Here is a 22,129-nt window from a genome sequence, read left to right as displayed (position 1 = left end):
GCTTGAACCGGAACCCAAACTGTGCGTGGAGGCAAGTCCGACTATATCTAGTCGGAACTTTTCTGCCTCGCACACCAGCTCGGGCTCCTTTCCAGCCAGAGAGGTGACATTCCATGTCCCAAGAGCCAGCTTCTGCAGCCGGGGATCAGACCGCCAAGGTCCCTGCCTTTGGCCGCCGCCCAGCTCGCACTGCACCCGACCCCTTTGGCCCCTCCCACAGGTGGTGAGCCCATGGGAAGGGGGACCCACATTTCCTTTTCGGGCTTTGCCCGGCCGGGCCCCATGGGCGCAGGCCCGGCCACCAGACGCTCGCCTTCGAGCCCCGCCTCCAGGCCTGGCTCCAGAGGGGGGCCCCGGTGACCCGCGTCCGGGCGAGGGAAATCTGTTTCCATATCTCTTCTTCATCATAAGGGGCTTTTTGAGCCGTGCTTTGTCTGGCCCCTCACCTAGGACCCGTTTGCCATGGGTGACCCTACCAGGAGCATGAAGCCCCAGACAACATGGCTCCTAGGATCATAGGGGCACGCAAACCCCTCCACCACGACAAGGTGACGACTCATGGACGCTCCTTTCATGACCCCTATTTACAAGTATAGTTGACCACTTCACATGTTATTTTTAATATAGTTGATCACTTCACATGCTTTGATATCTTTATCTTGAACATATCAAAACATGAAAAATAAAGAGAAGAAAACAAATAAATTAACACTTTAAAGCGCCATATCCTCTGGACATGTCCTCTGTCACCAGGATGACATAAAGGACGAGAAATTTGATCGATGGATTTAATGATTTGGAGTGACACAAATGGTTTGATAATATTGTTGTTTATGTGATAGTTATTTAAAATATAGTTTATATATCGTTGTATGGGCTTGTGGAATAATTTGAACTGCGGCGCGGCACACGGCATTGTTGACAAAGGACGATCGATGGATTTAATGAATTGGAGTGACACAGATGGTTTTATAAATGTGTTATTTATGTAATAGTTTTTTTTCAATAACTGAATGTTACGTCAGGCCCGTTCTCAGCTCCTCGTTTGTGTTTGTCACGTTAGCATACCGTATCGTTAAGCCTGTTGTTGCTCGTTCATGTCTGTTCTTGGTGTTGGATTTTGTCGAATAAATTGCCCCCCAAAATGCGACTTATACTCCGGAGCAACTTTTATATGTTTTTTTCACATTTTTGGGCATTTTATGGCTGGTGCGACTTATACTCCGGAGCGACTTATAGTCCGAAAATTACGGTACTCTTTGCGCACACTCTTCCACTCCCACCTACTACCAGTGGATGTCTAATTACCCTTTACTCTAGTACAGCCAAAAGAAAAGCATGTTCCCTGGTGTCACACGCGCCTCCCTTGGTATGAATGAATGAATGAATCTTTATTTCGAAAAGGATTTAAAGAATAAAAACAATAAAAAAAACAACAACAAAAAACAAACAACAAACAATATATATCACTGTTCGAAAAGGAGTAGGAAGAAGCCTAGGCTTATCATATGCTACCCCAGAGGTCACCAACACGGTGCCCGCGGGCACCAGGTCGCCCGTGAGGACCGCATGAGTCGCCCGCAGGACTGTTCTAAAATTAGCTCAAATAGCGGCACTTGTCAGTGAGCTGCATCTATTTATTTTACAGTCAAACCTCGGTTTTCAAACGTCCCGGTTCTCGAACAAATCGGGATTCGAACAAGAAATTCAAGATTTATTTGCTTCGGTAGTCGAACAAAATTCGGAGGTTGAACCTCGCGAGATGAGCCGGGAGGACCGGAGAAAACCCGACCGCGCGGCCCGGATGCCGACTGACTCCGTTGTTATTGTATTTTCATTACTTTGAGGATTGTATTACCTTTTTTCTATGTATAATGCGCAAAATTTAACTAATTTATTGTCCTAAAATCTGTGGTGCGCATTATACATTTTCAACAAATACATCAAATCATGGTACAACAATCTTTTAAGAAAATCTTGTAACGGATGGAGTGTGGAAAGGAGCAGGGCGACCAAGTGCAGCTTGGACCAGGGTTTATTGGAGGAACTCAAAACACAGACTTGGTAAACTAACATAACTCTCTAACAAAACCAACAACAGGACTGACCGACAAAGACGTGGAACAAAAAGACAGGGTGACATTACCAAAGACCGGAACAGAAACCTGTGTTATTGTCAAATATTGTTTGTTTTTTAATCTCCATCGCGGACTGGACGTCATACGGAGGCAGTATCACTGCGCATGCGCGCTATGGATCCGATGCGAATAGTCCTCTTCTTGACTGACAATGAATGTGATAGTTTAATACAATCAACAAATAACAAAATGCGTAGGTAATATTTTATTTCACAACACTTTGCCTTATTCCTTTTGTCTCTGCTGTTCACTTCAAACACGCTCCATACGAACGCAATGCTCTCGTATCAGACGCTTGCTCGATCACCTGCTCGTTTGCTGTCACAATGTACCCTACACAAATCTGAAACATTTGTTGCGGCTCCGAGTCACGATGAGGGGCAAGTTTTGGTTTTCAAGGGTGTTTCTATTCCTCTTCAACTTCTCTCCCATACAGAGCCGCCTTTTTCACATGTCCGCACGTCACTTTCTTCTTTTCATTTCAAACGAACTGATCGCGGTGGTGCCTTTACGGGCAGTTGGAGAAATCAATGCCAACAAAAAAAATACATCCAGCCAAGTTAAGACCATACCAAAGACTATAAAAATGGGACCCATTGCCTCCCTGCTTGGCACTCAGCATTAAGGGTTGGAATTGGGGGGTTAGATCACCAAAGACCAGCTCAGTGGCCTTGTGGTTAGAGTGTCCGCCCTGAGACTGGAAGGTTGTGGGTTCAAACCGCGGCCGGGTCATACCAAAGACTGTAAAGATGGGACCCATTGCCTCCCTGCTTGGCACTCAGCATTAAGGGTTGGAATTGGGGGTTAGAAGGAGTGGAGCTCTTTACAAGCCCTAGGCTTCGTCTCCCTCCTTGCACAGTTATACAGTTGATATAATAATATGTGCTAAACAATAAACTAAACTAAACTAAATGATTCCCGAGCGCGGCGCCGCTGCTGCTCACTGCCCCCCTCTCCCGCAGGGGATGGATCAAAATCACACGGGGATGGGTCAAATGCAGAGGACAAATTTCACCACACCCAAGATGCGTGTGTGACGATCATTGGGACTTAAAAATAAATAAATAAATAAATAAATGAATAAAAAAGAAATTTGGGTGCGTATTATACATGGGTACAGGCTTTTTTCCAGCATCGACATGCCATTTTTAGGGTGCGTATTATACATGGGGGCGCATTATACATGGAAAAAAACGGTAATCCCCTAATCATGCTTCCAAAGAAAGCAAGTGGGAGCAGTAAAGCCATCCTAAAACACAAAGACGCTCCTAAAGCAATGCGACAGTGAGCGCCCGGTTACGTGATCGGACCAAATTAAGCGCCCTGTGCACTGAGATCCACTTAAATTTTGGAAAGTACATCAAGACTTTAAAAATATTTTCTAAATTTCAGCTCTGTCACAATAATGCGACCAGCGTGGTACAGTTGCACGGTCGGCGACGCGCTACGGTTGCGCGTTCGGCGGTGCGCTCTAATATTACTCCTAAAAATCTTATCTCATAAACTTGTTCAATATTGACATTATCTATTGTTACTTGAACCTGTGTTTCTAGTTTACGGTTTCCAAATACCATCAGTTTGGTTTTGTCTACATTCAATGATAATTTATTAATGTCAAACCATATTTTTAGTTTGGACAATTCAATTGTAATGGTCTTCAATAGTATCTTTAAGTTATTACCAGAACAGATGTTGGTGTCGTCCGCAAAAATAATACGTTTAAAGATAGTTGACGCCTTACAAATATCATTTATGTACAGAATAAATAATATCGAGCCCAACACTGACCCCTGTGGGACTCCACAGGTAATATCTAGGCATGATGATACAGTACCCATCTTAACAAACTGTTGTCTGTTAGTAATGCTACTTTTTAACCAGCTCAATACTACACCTCTCATCCCATATCTTCCCATTTTATACAATAATATGTTATGGTCAATGGTATCAAAAGCTTTTTCGAATCAATAAATCATCTTACCGCATATTCCTTATTGTCAGGACAGTTAGTTATTTCTTCTGTCAAATCCATTAGTGCCATAGTTGTTGATCTATTTGTTCTAAATCCATATTGGCTGTCAGTTAACAAGTTGTGTATCTCAGTGAAGCTATCCAGTCTCACAATGAAAAGCTTCTCCAAGATTTTAGAGAATTGACAAATGTAATAGAGAAACAGGGTTATCTCCTGTTTTATACAGTGGGATAACCTTAGCCATTTTCATTTTGCTTTGGAAGGTACTTGTTTTAAAGGACAAATTACAGATGTATGTCAGAGGATTTACCACTCCATCAACAACTTCCTTAATTAAGGCCATATCAACATCATTCCCGTCTGTAGATGTTTTATTTTTGGATGATTTTATAATATCTAAAACTTCTTTCTCATCAACTGCTCTCAAGAACATTGAACTTGGATTAATTTCAATACCATCTCCTACTGCTCTTGCCTGCTCTATCGACGGGTCACTGATACCTTCAGCCAATTTCGGTCCTACATTCATGAAAAATGCATTCAGATCATTTACCGCATCTTCCATATTGTTTATGGTCTTGTCATTATCCATGAAACGTTCAGAATACTTTGTGTTAGCAGCTCCTTTCCGGATAATACTGTTTAAAACCTTCCATATCGCTTTACTTTTATTTATATTTTTTCTATTAACTTGCTGGAGTAATCCTTCTTGCACCTCCTCATAATTTGCGTCATCTTATTTTTATACCTTTTGTACTTAATTTCTGTCTCTATGGTTCTATGCTTTATAAATTATCGATACATAGAATGTATATAAATACATACATACGTACGTACGTACGTACGTACATACATACATACGTACGTACGTACATACATACGTACGTACGTACGTACATACATACATACGTACATACATACATACGTACGTACGTACGTACGTACGTACGTACGTACGTACATACGTACATACGTACATACGTACATACGTACATACGTACATACATACATACATACATACATACATACATACATACATACATACATACACACCATTCAACACCATTGTGCCACAACGTCTCATCGGCAAACTTGACAAGCTGGGCCTCAGTACCTATCTCTGCAACTGGCTACTGGACTTCCTCTGTCAGAGGCCACAGGTGGTACGTGATGGCGACAAGATCTCCGCCAGCATCACGCTGAGCACAGGGGCCCCCCAAGGCTGCGTGCTCAGTCCGCTACTCTTCACCCTCCTGACGCATGACTGCATTGCGACCCACAGCGGCAACCGCATAGTGAAGTTTGCTGACGACACGACTCTGGTGGGTCTCATCACCAAGGGAGACGAGACTCAGTACAGGCTGGAGGTTGACCTTCTGACCACGTGGTGCAGGGACAACAACCTCCTGCTGAACGTCGACAAGACCAAGGAGGTTGTTGTTGACTTCCGGAAGGGTCACACCCAACACCTGCCGCTGACCATCGACGGTGCTGTGGTGGAGAGAGTGAGCAGCGCCAGGTTCCTGGGGGTGCACATCAGTGAGGATCTCTCCTGGTCCACCAACACCGCATCACTGGCGAAGAAGGCCCGGCGCCGCCTGTACTTCCTGCGGAAACTCAGGCGAGCGAGCGCTCCTCCGGCCGTCATGACCACATTTTACCGTGGCACCATTGAGAGCGTCCTCTCCAGCTGTATTGCTGTTTGGGGTGGCGGCTGCACTGACTACAACTTGAAGGCCATGCAGCGCATAGTGAACACGGCTGGTAAGATTATTGGTGCTTCACTCCCCTCCTTGGAAGACATTTACATCTCCCATCTCACCCGCAAGGCGACCACGATTGTGAGTGATGTGAGTCACCCCGCTCACTCTTTGTTTGAGCTTCTGCCCTCTGGGAAGAGGTATAGGAGCCTGCGCTCCCGCACCACCAGACTCAACAACAGCTTCATACTCCCGGCTGTTAGGATCGTGAACTCTCTTCCCCTTTCTGCGTAGCGTCCTGTACTTTTGCGCTACGCTTACTGTCTGCTATATGCACACTGGCTCCGTTTTGCTCCTCTTATTTATTGTGTTATCTATTTATTATTTATTCATCATTCTTATTATTTATTGTTTGTGCCTTCTTGTTTTTATATTGTGTCGTTTACTTGTATGTCTATCGTGTAATATGTCTCGTCACCGTGGGATAGAGAAAACATAATTTCGGTTTCTTTGTGTGTCTTGACATGTGAAGAGATTGACAATAAAGCTGACTTTGACTTTGACTTGACATACATACATACATAAAATCTGCACCCTTCTCGGAGTTAATCCAAGTCTCAGAAATAGCTACAATATTGAACTGCTTCTTAAAATGGTGTAAGTACTCCTTAATATGTTGAAAATTGGCATAAAGGCTTCTGCTATTAAAATGGATAACAGTCCTTGATTTACATTGATTTGGGCATTAAATTGGTCTTCTGTTTAATAACCACAATTGCTGTTTACATTCTTAAAGAAGTTACTATCAGGGTCAATGTTATATTCAAATCCATGCATGTTATGTTCTGTGAGTTCAACTATATCAGAAGAGTCTAATGCCATTTCAGTCTACAGGTCCATAATAGACAGCATTGTTACCTTGTGTAGTTGTCTGATCGTCACTGATACTTGTTCAATTCTTCTATACTTCTGACGACCATCCCTCTGGATTCCTCTGGCGTTCCATTCAGCTTTATATAGGCTTTGCAGTTTGCTGTTGTTAATTTTTATTCTGGTATCATGCAATGTTTATCTCACTAGTAAGCCTAAGTGTGACCGGGTCATGTTCGGGTCAGGTTCGTGTGGGATTGTTTGGGGCTTGGTCCAGGGAGGTAGACTCATTGGCGCCAGACACATCTGGTTTCCATTAACAACTGCTAAAATACGCACCGTGTAGAGTTAGGGAGGCGGACTGCGGGGTCATAGGTCAGCCAACAGCCCCATGTGCTGGCTCCCGCGTAATGCGAAGCACAAGAGTATAAGTTTTAGGGCGAGAGAAGACAAAGGAACTCGACATCTTGGCTAGGGCGCGAGACAATTCTCTCTGACATCGGTTGAATAAAATCTTTCCCCAATCAGCCATGTGTGACTGAAGTTTTCCTTCCCCAAGCCAGCCACTTTTTCATCGTTTTGTTTGGAAGACCAGCTGACCATCGAAGAGAATTCACCACAATTTTTGGCGTCACGAACAGTTCTTTTGGCCTTCGGGGAGCCCTCGCCCGCCTGGGTGCGAGCATCGAGCGTCCGGCCGGCAGGCCTCAGTTTGAGGTGAGAAGCTTTCACTCACAGTGTAGCGATGTGTTCGTGCCTGGTGTGTGTGTGTGTGTGTGTGTGCGAGGATTGAGTGGCTCCTAAGCGGGACAGTTAATGGGCCTAAAAAATGAGAATGTCCAATAAAAATAGAAAAAAGGAAAAAAAGGCAAATAAAAATGGAAAAATAGCATAAAACTTAATGAGGAAAGTGCACAACAGTGTGAGTGACATGTCTGGTGTGAATGATGAATGAGAAAGAAAAATGCCCCGAGAGAGAGGCCACGTGTAACAGGACAGGATATCTGGGACATCGCTGATCGGCTATCACGAGAGATTAATAATAGAAAGTCCCATAAAACCTGGACTTTATTTTGGCGACAGATCCGATGGAGGATGGAAATTTTAGCTGTGTGATTGAGGCAAAAACACAGGTATGATTGAACACTGTTTGCGACAAGAGACGTGCACCACCAAGCCACCGGAGGCACAATTCCCGGGGTCGTGCTGGGACGTTGAGATCACACCCAATGTGGTCGTTGAGATGTTCGGTGGTGGCATTTGTCTCTATAAAGGTCGCACGAAAAAGGGAGGCTTGCTGCAGACCGCGATTGGCAGAGCGGAGGAGTGCGCAGCCTTGGCATCCGTAGCTGTGTGAACGAATGTGGGAGAATTACTGGCTGGGTCTGGGACCAGGGTGCCGAAGAGAATGATGCGCGCAGACCACGTTATTTGAGCACTGATCAGATTAGGAGTTTGTGCGGGTTGCGCGGTTCCCCCGGCTGACTGCTGGCGCGTTAGCCTCTTAGAGAGATACTCTTCGGGCAACTTACCGGGGTGAACTGGTGCGCTGCGGTCGTACCCAAAGTCGACACGGTTCGATTCCGATTGTCGAGGCGCACTGTAATAGCACACACGCCTGTCAAAGTCTGATCAAATTTACGGCTTGCAGCAGACCACAATTGGCAGAGCGGAGGAGTGCGCAGCCGATAGAAATTGGAAAACGTGGACAAAGAGGCCTCAGGGGCTTTAATTTTGGTATACCATGTAAGAAATGTAATTTGTGTGCACACTGAAGTTAAAAATCTGCAGTATAAGGGGAAATGCAAAGCGCTCTTAGGGGAAACAGCGACAAGAAGTGCAAAGGGCATGTTTGTAAGTGCACCTGCGCACGGTAAGAAGCCACAGAATGACCAAACCGTATGGGAGCAGTTAGTAAGAAGCTACATGAGAGATGGATTCGAATCCCTTTGTCTGTGTTCTATGTTCGTGCGTAATGTCTGTAAAGTTTCTGTCAGTTGTCGTCGTTTGTTTGAGCTGTGTGCGCGCTTGGTGTTGGGCGTGCGCGCGCGTGGATGCGTGTGTGCATGTGCAGTTGTGTGCGCGCTCGGTGTGTGTCCGTTTAAGTGCACACGCATGGGAGGAGGAAGACGGCATGAATCAGAGAATGTCCAAGAAAGGAGGGGGCCCGGTGTGCTCCGAGGCGCGGAATGGCGCTATACTGGCAGGGGTGGGGGCCGGCGAGACGCACGGGCCTGGCCAGACCATGGCGTCAACATTGATACGCTGAACCCCCCTTGTCCGGGGGCCCTGTGCCGAGGAGCCCGCAAAGGCGGGGCTGGGTCCCCTCCTGAGAGGTCAATGTCGATGAGAACTGAGACAAGACGAGGGGAGATCAAATGTTGAGGAGCAAAGGGTGCATGACCAACATCGAACGTGCATGATTGAAACTGAAACATCATTGGCACTAATGTTTAACAGTTTGCAAATAGGCGAGAGAGCAGCGTGCTTGCAATACTCACTAAAATACTAATCAAAGTCAGCTTTATTGTCAATCCCTTCATATGTCAAGACACACAAAGAAACCGAAATTCCGTTTCCTCTATCCCACGGTGACGAGACATAGTACACGATAGACATACAAGTAGACAACACAAAATAAAAACAAGAAGGCACAAACAATAAATAATAAATAATGAATAATAAATAAATAAATAATATAATATGAGTGATGAATAAATAATAAACAAATAACCCAATAAATAAGAGGTGTGCATACAGCCAACAGTAAGCATAGTTCGGAATCCTAACAGCCTGGAGTATGAAGCTGTTGGTGAGTCTGGTGGTGCGGGAGCGCAGGCTCCTGTACCTCTTTCCAGAGGGCAGAAGATCAAACAAAGAGTGAGCGGGGTGACTCACATCACTCACAATCGTGGTCGCCTTGCGGGTGAGATGGGAGGTGTAAATGTCCTTCAAGGAGGGGAGTGAAGCACCAATAATCTTACCAGCCGTGTTCACTATGCGCTGCAGGGCCTTCAAGTTGTAGTCAGTGCAGCTGCCACCCCAAACAGCAATACAGCTGGAGAGGACGCTCTCAATGGTGCCGTGGTAAAATGTAGTCATGACGGCCGGAGGAGCGCTCGCTCGTCTGAGTTTCCGCAGGAAGTACAGGCGGCGCTGGGCTTTCTTCGCCAGTGATGCGGTGTTGGTGGACCAGGAGAGATCCTCACTGATGTGCACCCCCAGGAACCTGGCGCTGCTCACTCTCTCCACCACAGCACCGTCGATGGTCAGCGGCAGGTGCTGGGTGTGACCCTTCCGGAAGTCAACAACAATCTCCTTGGTCTTGTCGACGTTCAGCAGGAGATTGTTGTCCCTGCACCACGTCAACCAAGTCTCAGTGAACACGAGCACACAGCAGTCACGCACTGTCCGGTTTGTAGATCTCAGCATGCGATTGTAATCCATTTTGTTGTCCAGCGATCGAACGTTCGCCAGAAGAATGGAAGGCACGGCGAGCTGGGTTGGCCGCCAGCCTGGCCCGGACGCACCCACGCTTGCCCCTCTTCAGCGTCCTCGCACACCGCTTTCGACGCTTCCCAACCGGGGGAGGAATAGCAGACGAGTCCGGCGACGCTTCAGGACGTAGCAGTCCGAGCTCCTTTAATGTCCCCGCATCAAAGTCCAGAACTCGACAAAACTCGCTTTCGCCAATGTCGAGCAGAACCTGCCTGCCGTACTTGTAGCACGACTCAGTACGACGAGACGAACACATAAAACTGCCGGACAAACACTCATTAGACGAACAAAACACCGTTCGGGCGGGACAGAGAGAGGTCGCTGCGCATGCACGCGCCGTCATCTTGGCCATTGTATGTGTACCTGTGGGTCTTAGGAAAACAGTTGGGATGTGGCAGCACTAATTTACGGCAGGACGCCACAAATGTGGCCCGAGACAGATGGAAAGAGGGAGTGAGAGAAGAAAGGGGGGGCTAACTCGTAAATAATGAGGAGATATTGGGAGTAATCTGTTGGTCCTTTCTTTAAGACCCTTTAAATCATTTCCTGGAGTAGATAGGTTAGCAACACGAGAGATTTAGAGGTTGAACAGAAAGACAGTTAAAGGAAAACAGTTTTGATTTTAACTGCAGGCTAACAGGAGCATGAGAAAGGAGAGCTGAGAAGGTGCGATCCAATTTGATCGGGGAGATTGGAAATTCACAGCACCATATTCTAAGTCGCATTTTTGAGCAAGCATGACACAGGTAATGCAGTTTGAGAGATAAAGACATAGATCAGGGCTAGATGTGGAACGCAGACCTCTGAGTTAATTTTGAATAATGTTACTGAAGACATAATGTACTGTCCCATTAAATTGGAACTATAGACAAAACGTAGCTCGACAATAGGATGAGTTGCAGATATAAAGACGAGATCGCTGTTACTAGGAGAATTTGACATTTGGTAAGCAAACGTTACTAGTGAATGGATGGCAGCAGCTACATTTGGAGATAGTCTTACAAGTTTGATGTCCCAGTCTGTCACTCTCAGTGCCAGGATCCCTGAAACTCGATCCCGAGACTCCGCCTGCAGCCGTGGACGACTACAAAACGGTGCCTGGCTTTGAGGCACTTTTGACCTTTCTCAAGGACAAAGAAAGACTGTTGTGCTTGGAGGGGGCAAGTACACTCCGGAGGAAAGACGACATCCTCCGGGACAAGAAAAGACAGTGAGAAGCGGAGGAACTCACAATGTTGAAAATGGACTCATTTGAACAATGGACTAATTCGAGAGTGATGGATGGGTTGGCTCTGAAGCAACAACAAAAGAATACCAACTTGGGAGTGTGAGGTTCTGCAAAAGAAGTGTCCGACGGCCAAATCGCACTCCTTGCTGTGGGGTTGCTAAACTTGGTGGAGCTTGGGTCAAAGTGGACAGGAGCTTCATTGTGCACTGAGTTTGACAGAACTGAGGAGATTTGTTAAAAAATTGAATCATGCGTAGAGCTACAGAGAGAAGCATCATGGTCAGAGATTGGACAGATTTGGATAAAACAAATAGACTAAAACAGTGAGAAACAAGAGCGAGATCTGATATTTTGGCTCGTCAGGCATAAGATGTAGAAATTGAGTTAGATGCATTTTAGAATAGGACATTTGGACTAAAGTGGATTCAGTCAAGAGGAAGCTAGGACGCTCAATGTCTAACCCTGTCCCTAACCCTACTCAAGACGATAGAGGTTTGTTGCACCATAGTGGAGGTTGGGTGGTCAGAAAGTTGGATACTTAAATTTTTGACTTTCACACAATCATGCATAGGAGTCGCAAAAGGCCACAGGTAACAAGATAATGATTGAGATAGGGCTCAATTTCAACTGCACCGACATGGCAAAGTAGAAGCAAGAGAGCTGAGTAAGGGATTATATGCTAAACAGTCCGCTATAGAGTTACCAATAGGAGATTCTATCAAAAGAAGTACTAAGAGGTGGAGGTGAAGATAACAGGAGGACGTAGATATTCGGAGGTTTGATAAGGGCAAACTCCATTGTCGAAGAAAGGATTAGAGCAAGTAGGAACGGGGGTATTTTGGCATTTTAACAGGGATTGACAGCAAGGGAGATTGAGGATAAAAGATCTGGACAGCAATGACGTAAATTACATTAAAAACTGCTCAATCGAGGGAGAGGGCTTGGCGCTCCCTGTGTGGAGGTGCAGCTTTGCAGAAGGGGGTCAGACCGCGCGAGTGAGTGAATGAAAGGAGTGGAAATAGGCGACGACTTAAGGAAGCAGGGAGAGGTGCTGGATGGTGTGACAGGCAGGATTTTTAGGAAGAAAAAAAAAAAGGGGGGAGTGAGACTCGCCAAGAGGGGCAATAAAGAGAAGCAGACTGAGAAACATATTTGAGCAAGACAACAGGAAAAAGGGGGAGAGCCGAATGATGACGTAAAAAGCCAGAGGGAATAGTCTGACCCATCTTTATTGAATTTAATTAGGATGAGTAATAGAGATCGAGTTTGTAGGAGCAATATGAGGGTATGGAGGCTCCCTCAAAACGCGCGTCCCACAGTTAGTCCCTCAGATGGACATATATGACAATTTGCGATGAATCTGATGGGCGAGTTTATGGAAAATTTAATTGGAGATTTTACAATAGGTCATGTTGACGAGTATGTCAGAATGTGAAGAGTTACTATTAGGAGTCAATGTTTGCCTGCACACTAACATACTAACTTTGCTTGGTTTGGAGGGAGAGTTGAGTGATAGAGACGGATGAGTGTGTCTGTGAGTGTGTGGATGGGCGAATGCGCGTGTGATCGTCTATGACGGTGTGTGCGCAGTATGATTGGCCAGAGAGGTCTGAAGTTGGGGCGATGTGTTTGCAATTGAGGATAAAATCCCTCTCACCTGAAGGGGTGGTACAGATCGGAGGGACTGGAACTGGTAAGTGATGAGTTCTGACCGGAACCATGGTTCAATGATCAATCAGGGGCACCATCGACAACAAAACGGTTCGATGGAGAAGGCCCATTTATGTGACATGGTCAGACAAGACAGAACTAGTAGCGAACATTAAGACTTTGGACGATTTGACGTGTGACGACTTTGAGCTCACCCAACGGGGTGACGGACTAGGGGGACGGTGACCAAATGTTTGACGCTTGAGCTTGCTTGCGACATGAGCGAGCTCTGCTTTGTTTTTCTGTGTGACTTGATTTCTTTGCAGCAGCAACGGCCACCAGCCAAGGAGCGGATTGCGCGTTGCTTGCGTAACTTGTTTTCGGTCTTGCAGGTTGTCGATTGCGTTCGTGGAAAGTTTGTGTTGAATTTACAAGAATATGTTAACCCTTGCCCTTTTGGTTTTTATGATGAACTTATCGATGACATGGTTTTCAGGACATGATCCGCGGGCGCCAGGATTCATTTTATTTCATTTTGATACTTGATGTCTGTTTTTGTGTGTACAAATGTCCGCTGTCAGCAGGGCTATAAGCTCACTGACAGGAGTGCGATGATTTTTGTTTGTGTTGCCGAGTGTGTGGTGGACAGTCAAGTTTCAGGGACTTGGGGTGACGGTTCCGGGGCCCAGATGGGAGCTAGAGGTTCCGCATAGGCCTGGCTACAATGAGTGTGGTGATGAGGGGGGACACCTTGCAGGTTCCTTTTGATACGTAATGACACATTGGGTGAATGTGTAAAAAGGGGGAGTGATAAAACAGAAATGGGTGAGTTGGTTGCAATTTGTAATTGTGATATACAAAGTTTTTTTTCCAAATTCACTTGTTTTTAAGCTTTAACAGGACACGCCAGAATTCAACTAGCAGTGATGGAAGGAGCAGAAGAAGCATCTTGAAAGAAAGGGAGTTAACGGGAAACAGCAACCTGGAAGGGATGCGAAGCGTGGTAACAATTTAGTGACAATAAGGTTTAAGGTTTTTCAATGTCAAAGCACGAAGGACAAATCATACAGTGATTAGGGAATGGACAGTGGCACGATACACAACAAAAGTTTGAAAGGTCGTTGAATGTCGGAGGAAGACGGGGCCAGAAACAAGGAATGGGGACATTTCTGAACGCGTGACTGCATTAGAGCTGCTATTACAGGGCAAATGTTTAATTACCGTTTTTTTCCATGTGTAATGCGCAAAATTTAACTAATTTATTGTCCTAAAATCTGGGGTGCGCATTGTACATGGGTACAATTTTTTATTTAAAAAAATAAATAAATTATTTTTTATTTTTTTTGTAAGAGAATCATGGTACAACAATTTTTGAAGAAAATCTTGTCACGGATGGAGTGTGGAAAGGTACAGGGCGACCAAGTGCAGCTTGGACCAGGGTTCATTGGAGGAACTCAAAACACAGACTTGGTAAACTAACATAACTCTCTAACAAAACCAACAACAGGACTGATCGACAAAGACGTGGAACAAAAAGACAGCGTGACATTACCAAAGACAGGAACAGAAACCTGTGTTATTGTCAAATATTGTTTGTTTTTTAATCTCCATCGCGGACTGGACGTCATACGGAGGCAGTATCACTGCGCATGCACGCTATGGATCCGATGCGAATAGTCCTCTTCTTGACTGACAATCAATGTGATAGTTTAATACAATCAGCAAATAACAAAATGCGTATTACAGGTAATATTTTATTTCACAACACTTTGCCTTGTTCCTTTTCTCTCTGCTGTTCACTTCAAACACGCTCCATACGAACGCAATCCTCTCGTATCAGACGCTTGCTCGATCACCTGCTCGTTTGCTGTCACAATGTACCCTACACAAATCTGAAACATTTGTTGCGGCTCCGAGGGGCAAGTTTTGGTTTCCAAGGGTGTTTCTATTCCTCTTCAACTTCTCTCCCATACAGAGCCGCCTTTTTCACATGTCCGCACATCACTTTCCTCTTTTCATTTTAAACGAACTGATCGCGGCGGTGCCTTTACGGGCAGTCGGAGAAATCAACGCCAACACAAAAAAATACATCCACCCTGGTTAAGACCATACCAAATACTATAAAAATGGGACCCATTGCCTCCCTGCTTGGCACTCAGCATTAAGGGTTGGAATTGGGGGTTAGAAGGAGTGGAGCTCTTTACAAGCCCTAGGCCTCGTCTCCCTCCTTGCACAGTTATTGATATAATAATATGTGCTAAACAATAAACTAACTAACTAAAGAAACACGGACTTCAGCAGATCCGCCGCGCTGTGCTTTGTGGAAACGTGGCTTAGTGAACGAACCCCCCACCACGCCGTCGAGCTAGCCGGGTTCAGGCTAACGCGAGCAGATCGCAGCGCGGAGCTCTCCGGAAAATCAAAGGGAGGTGGTCTCTGTTTCTACATTAATGAACGTTGGTGTACTGATGTCACGGTGTTGAAAGAGTTTTGCAGCCCTCTCCTAGAAACACTTTTCATAAACTGCCGGCCGTTCTATTCACCACGGGAGTTCTCCTCGATCGTCATGGCGGCTGTTTACATCCCACCACACGCACGTGCGAGTGAAGCCACGCAGATGCTGGCTGACCAGGTAACAGACATGGAGAAACTTCTACTAAACTCACTAATCATTGTTCTGGGTGATCTTAACAGGGCGAACCTCGCACACGAACTCCCCAGATACAGACAGCACGTAACGTATCCCACCACAGGGGCACAGACTCTGGACCACTGCTACACCGTGATCAAGGATGCATACCACTCTGCGGCTCGTGCAGCTTTAGGACTCTCAGACCACTGTCTAGTTCATCTGATCCCGGCCTACAGGCAGAAACTAAAAACTTCTAAGCCTGTGGTGAGGACTGTGAGGAAGTGGACAGTGGAGTCAAGGCAGGACCTCCAAGCCTGCTTTGACTGCACCGATTGGGGAGCTTTCGAAGCTGCAACTTCAGACTTACATGAACTCACTGACACTGTCACATCATACAGCAGTTTTTGTGAGGATCTGTGTGTGCAGACTAAGACCTTCTGCACGTACAACGACAAACCTTGGTTTACACCAAACCTCAGGAGGCTGCGCAAAGTCAAGGAGGAGGCCTACAGGAGCGGCGACCGCGACCTGTTCAGGCAGACCAGAAACACACTGAACCGAGAGGTCAAGAAACCCAGGAGGTGTTACGGGGAGAACCTGAAGAGACACCTCTCTGACAATCCTGATCCCTCAACGGTGTGGAAAGGTCTGCAGAGCATCACGGGCTACAAGAAACGAACCCCCCGTCCTGTGGAGAGCCCAAGGCTTGCTAACCAGCTAAACAAGTTCTACTGCAGGTTTGATCGGTCCTCCCACACAACGGGACTTCCTGCAGCACAATCTACATACTCACCTCTCCCCGCAACTGCTCTGTCCACACCTCTATCATCGTTGTCACCCACTCTCTCTCTTGCAGAGGCCGCGACCGCACTCCAGGTACGCGAGGAGGAAGTGCGCCAGATGTTCCGGAGACAAAAGACCAGGAAGGCACCGGGCCCAGACGGCGTGTCACCTTCCTGCTTGAAAGTCTGCGCTGAGCAGCTGGTGCCCACCTTTGCACGGATCTTCAACCGTTCTCTGGAGCTGTGTAAGGTGCCCTTGTGCTTCAAGAGCTCCACCATCGTTCCAGTGGCCAAGAAGCCCGCCATCACAGGTCTGAATGACTATAGACCCGTCGCACTGACATCTGTGGTCATGAAATCTTTTGAGAGGTTAGTGCTGAAGGAGGTCACGGGCCCCCTCCTTGACCCCCTCCAGTTTGCCTACCGGTCAGTGGATGATGCGGTCAACATGGGACTGCACTACATCCTGCACCACCTGGACTCCCCAGGAACGTACGCCATGATCCTGTTCGTGGACTTCAGCTCGGCGTTCAACACCATCGCTCCTGACATCCTCCAACAGAAGCTCATCCAGCTTGCGGTGCCTGCCTCCACCTGTCAGTGGATCACCAGCTTCCTGACCAACAGGAGACAGCGTGTGAGGCTGGGGGGCATCACATCTGACACCCGAACCACATATACTGGAGCCCCTCAGGGGTGCGTCCTCTCCCCACTGCTCTTCTCTCTCTACACCAATGATTTCTCCTCAGGTGACTCTTCTGTGAAGCTCCTGAAGTATGCAGACGACACCACTCTCATCGGACTGATCCAGGACGGTGACGAGACTGCGTACAGACAGGAGGTGGAGCGGCTGGTCCATTGGTGCAACCAAAACCATCTGGAGCTGAACCCGCTCAAGACCGTGGAGATGACAGTGGATTTCAGGCGAGACCCTTCACCCCTTTTACCCCTCACTATCCGCAGTAATACTATTCTCTCCACAGACACCTTCAAGATCCTAGGAACCACAATCTCTCGGGACCTGAAATGGACCGGCCACATAGACTCTGTCCGGAAGAAGGCCCAGCAGAGGCTGTACTTCCTGAGACAGCTCAAGAAGTTCAACCTGCCGCGAGAGCTTCTGAAGACCGAACATCTCAACGACCACATTGGGTGTGATCTCAACGTCCCAGCACGACCCCGGGAATTGTGCCTCCGGTGGCTTGGTGGTGCACGTCTCTTGTCGCACACAGTGTTCAATCGTACCTGTGTTTTCGCCTCAATCACACAGCTAAAATTTCCATCCTCCATCGGATCTGTTGCCACAATAAAGTCCACGTTTTATGGGACTTTCTATTATTATTCTCTCGTGACAGCCGATCAGTAATGTCTAAGACATCCTGTCTTGTTTTACGTGCCCTCTCTCGGGGCATTTTCTTTCTCATTCATCATTCACACCAGACATGTCACTCATACCGTTGTGCACATTCCCCACTAAGTCTTATGCTATTTTTTCCATTTTTATTTGCCTTTTTTTCCTTTTTTCTATTTTTATTGGACATTCTCATTTTTTTATTGGGGCTACTCCCCCTTCCAAAATCCACATCTCGGCCCATTAACTTTCCCGCTTAGGAGCCACTCCATCCCCCCCCCCCCTCCACCCCAGGTACGAGCACATTGCAACACTGTGAGTGAAAGCTTCTCACCTCAAACTCAGCCTGCCGGCCGAACGCTCGATACTCGCACCCAGGCGGGCGAGGGCTCCCCGAAGGACAAGAGAACTGTTCGTGACGCCAAAAATTGTGGTGAATTCTCTTCGATGGTCAGCTGGTCTTCCAAACAAAATGGTGAAAAAGTGGCTGGCTTGGGGAAGGAAAACTTCAGTCACACATGGCTGATTGGGGAAAGATTTTATTCAACCGATGTCAGAGAGAAGTGTCTCGCGCCCTAGCCAAGGTGTCGAGTCCCTTTGTCTACTCTCGCCCTAAACCTTATACTCTTGCGCTTCCCTCCACGCGGGAGCGCGCACATGGGGCTGTTGGCTGACCTATGACCCCGCAGCCTGCCTCCCTATCTCTACATGGTGTGTATCTTAGCAGTTGTTAATGGGAGCCAGATGTGTCTGGTGCCAATGAGTCTACCTTCCTGGACCAAGCCCCAAACAATCCCACACGAACCTGACCCGAACATGACCCAGTCACACTTGGGCTTACTAGTGAGATATACATTGCATGATACCAGAATAAAAATACACAACAGACGCTTCCTAGTGTAGATAGGTTAGCAACACGAGAGATTTAGAGGTTCAAAAGAAAGACAACAACATTATTGATTTGGACAATTGCGCTAACAAGAGCTTGTCAATTAGCGGAAGATAAGGAAGTCACTGTATACACAGACAGTCAGTATGCGTTTTCTACTCTGTTCTATTTTGCGAAACAATGGGAGCTCAGAGGGATGACAACATCGACCGGTAAGCCGGTTACCCATGCCTCCTTGTTAAAAGACTTGTTGCAGGCCATTAATTTACCTGCTAAACTAGCTGTGTGTAAATGTGCTGCTCACACCACAGGCACAGATGAAGCCTCAAATGGAAACAGATTAGCAGACAGAATTGCTAAAGAAGCAGCAGCAGGGAAACATGGCCATGAATTTTTTTTAATAGATTCAGAGGACACGCAACTCATAGATAAGACTATACTGACAGATATGCAGGGCAATGCTCCAATGGTGGAAAAACGAATGTGGACGACAAAAGGTGCAATAGTGGATACAGATAATATCCACCGCATCAATGACAAACCTGTTTTACCAAAATCACTTTTTAAGGCAGCAGCAATTGCGACACATGGGCCTTGCCATGTGTCGACAGGAGGGATGAAGTCCATCATACATCAACAATTCACCTTTGGTTTAGATGCTTACTTTAAAAATGTTTGTAAAGCATGTCCTGTTTGTGTGAAACATAATCCACAAGGAAATATGAGACCGAAGAGAGGCTCATTTCCAAAACCGTCTTACTCGTTTCAAATCATGCACATAGATTTTATTGAGCTCACACAAAGTGGACCTCACAAATACTGCTTAGTGATGATTGATGCATTTTCCAAATGGGTGGAAATAGTTCCATCTAAACGAGCAGATGCCTTTACAGTGGCAAAAGCCATCTGCAAAGCCATCATACCGACTCATGGCATCCCCCAAACCATTTACAGTGACAATGGTCCACACTTTGTGAACCAAGTTGTACAGAACATGGCTGTACACCTTGGGATAACATTAAAAAACACTGCTTTTGGCATCCTGCGAGCGCTGGCCTGGTTGAACGAGCAAACTCCACTATCAAAAGCAGGTTGAAAAAATGCATGGAAACAACAGGCAGATCTTGGCCAGAGTGCCTAGACTTAGTGAAGCTCTATATGAGAATTACTCCCACTTCAGAAGGGCTAACACCTTTTGAAATCATCCATGGGAGACCATATCCAGGAGACTGGGTCTACATCAAGGTCGTTAAAAGAAAGAACTGGGTCAGCCCACGGTGGGAGGGACCATTCCAAGTCTTGCTGACTACCCCCACCGCAGTAAAGATCGCTGAACGTTCCAGCTGGATTCACCTCAGCCACTGTAAGTTGCAGAGAGTGCTGGACCCCTAATTCGGAGTGTTGGGGAAGACTAACTTCAAAGGGGTCCTATCGTTTAGGGTAGGTTGGTGAAGAAAACAAGGATCCCCACTCCGCTAGGCGAGGGGATGTCCCGGTGCCTCTGCCATCATAGTAGCAACGGGGCTCCATATGCCAGATGGATCTTCTGCTGCGTTGTGGTTGGAGCATGCTATGGTCTATGGACTCATTTGAACAGACCAAGTGACAATGTTGACCGTGGAAAACGATGGTCACACGATGAAAACTTTGAGGACTAGTCATGGGACCCCAAGAACCCATACAAAACCAACACGTGGTACCGGTACGTCAAGTTCACTGTGAGAGCCCACACACAGGAGGGGTGTTATGTGTGTTCAAAACTCCCCCCTTCCTCCACGCAAGTTCACTTGGAGGCCAGAGCAATGAATGTCACTGAAGCAAAATGTATGGCATCCATGGGAGGAGTTGGATATCAACACCGTGCTGTCAAAGTGAGTGATGACGACCCTTCCCGCCCTGGACTTGCGGAAGGTACCTGTGATCAGCTTTTCTGGACAAATCTCAATGTGACTGTTAAAGGACGAACATTGCCGCAGGTGGCCTACACAGAGCGGCGACCAGGAGTGAACTATACGAGTTACATCCAAGGAAGTAATACACACAAATGCATTGACAGTGACTGCTCTCCAGGAGGAAACTGAATGGGAGCTTTGGACATCGCTGCTGAGTGTCAGGATAGAAGAGCCATTTCATTTGGGGAGGGCTCTCCGACTAACATGTCTGCACCATCGAACGGAACATACTTCATACAGAATGGCTGGTGGCTTTGTGGTCACAAGGTTTACCCGATGCTGCCCGCCAACTGGACAAGAGTGTGTGCGCCAGTGTGGGTGACAGACCACACCTACAGGATACGACATCGTCAGCTGACGACAGCACACAACTCTTCTGGACGTCAACGCAGGGCGGTTGCAACCTTTGACCCTCATGACCCTGTCTGGGGTGCGAATGTTCCAGACGACCATAAAGTATGGTCCGTTGGAGACAAAGTTGTTCATGCGTATTTTCCCTGGGTCAGAGTTGGAAAACATTCACTCTTCATCGAGACACTGAACTATCCTTTTCAATCCTTTGCGAATCTGTCACTACAAGTCAACGATGGACAAAATAGAGAGATTCAGGCTATTAGGCTGATGGTCTTGCAAAACAGGATGGTTCTGGACTTGTTGACGGCAGCACAAGGTGGTGTGTGCCACATCATTGGGACTTCCTGTTGCACATACATTCCGGGAGAAAATGACACACACATCTGCGATGCCATAGCTTCACTGAAGAACTTACAGCAGGCCATGTCGAATGACAAAGTTCCACAACAGTGGGGTTTCTTTTCATGGCTATTCTCTGGCAACTGGCGACAACTGCAGTTGAAAATTGTGTCTCCTGTGCTTGTTGTGCTGGTGTTGTTGTGCTTGTTTACGACCTGTGTTATCCCATGTTTGAAGTCTGCTGTGACGAGGGTTGTCTCTTCTACCGTAGCGCAAGTACATATACAACTTCTTAGTCGTGACGGATGTGATGACCATAATGAAACGCAGATTGCAAAAGTGCTGTTATACTGTGCGTGTTTTACAGAAACTTGATGATTTGACCATCGAAAATGCTTCGCAAGTGATGGATACAATGATGTACTGTTTCTGTGTTTCTCTTTTTCTTTTTTTGTTGATAGCATTCTGGTCGCCTAAGGACCGTGTGAGACTTTTCCTGCATATTAAAATCGGCCAGCAGGTTTTTAGATCACACAATAAGTTTGAACTGGAGTATTGAGGAAAATTCTCATCTTCACTGGAAATTGTTGCTATCATTGTTTGTTGTTTTTGTCATGTTTCACCCTACACGTTCCTCAACCCGTCCGCTGTCATCTCTGGTTTTTATTGATCTTTTTTATTATTGTTTTTCTTATTTTTACTCTTCTTCTTTGTATTTTCTTACATATGTTTGATTGATCGGGTTGACAATCATATGATAAAACAGGAGGGATA

General features: G+C 46.5%; 1 protein-coding gene across 3 annotated transcripts; it reads left to right on the top strand.

Annotated features, from left to right (window-relative positions):
• Positions 1-9,931: 9,931 nt before the first annotated feature.
• On the top strand, positions 9,932-18,080 carry LOC133163843 (uncharacterized). 3 transcript variants are annotated; one of them, XR_009716454.1, is made up of 4 exons: positions 9,932-16,425; positions 16,545-16,781; positions 16,886-17,107; positions 17,220-18,080. XR_009716454.1 is itself a non-coding variant. In XM_061294099.1 (2 exons), the coding sequence occupies exons 1-2, from the start codon at positions 15,623-15,625 to the stop codon at positions 16,906-16,908; spliced, it is 1,182 nt and encodes a 393-aa protein (XP_061150083.1). In that variant the 5' UTR covers positions 9,932-15,622; the 3' UTR covers positions 16,909-17,136. The 3 variants fall into 3 exon arrangements, 1 of the variants encoding a protein (XP_061150083.1); XR_009716453.1 differs by having other exon boundaries at positions 9,932-16,781; XM_061294099.1 differs by lacking the exon at positions 17,220-18,080 and having other exon boundaries at positions 9,932-16,781; positions 16,886-17,136.
• Positions 18,081-22,129: the final 4,049 nt, after the last annotated feature.

The sequence above is a fragment of the Syngnathus typhle genome, linkage group LG12 (genome assembly GCF_033458585.1).
Source record: "Syngnathus typhle isolate RoL2023-S1 ecotype Sweden linkage group LG12, RoL_Styp_1.0, whole genome shotgun sequence".
Classification (NCBI taxonomy): Eukaryota; Metazoa; Chordata; class Actinopteri; order Syngnathiformes; family Syngnathidae; genus Syngnathus; species Syngnathus typhle.
This window is presented reverse-complemented; position numbering and strand designations above follow the sequence as displayed.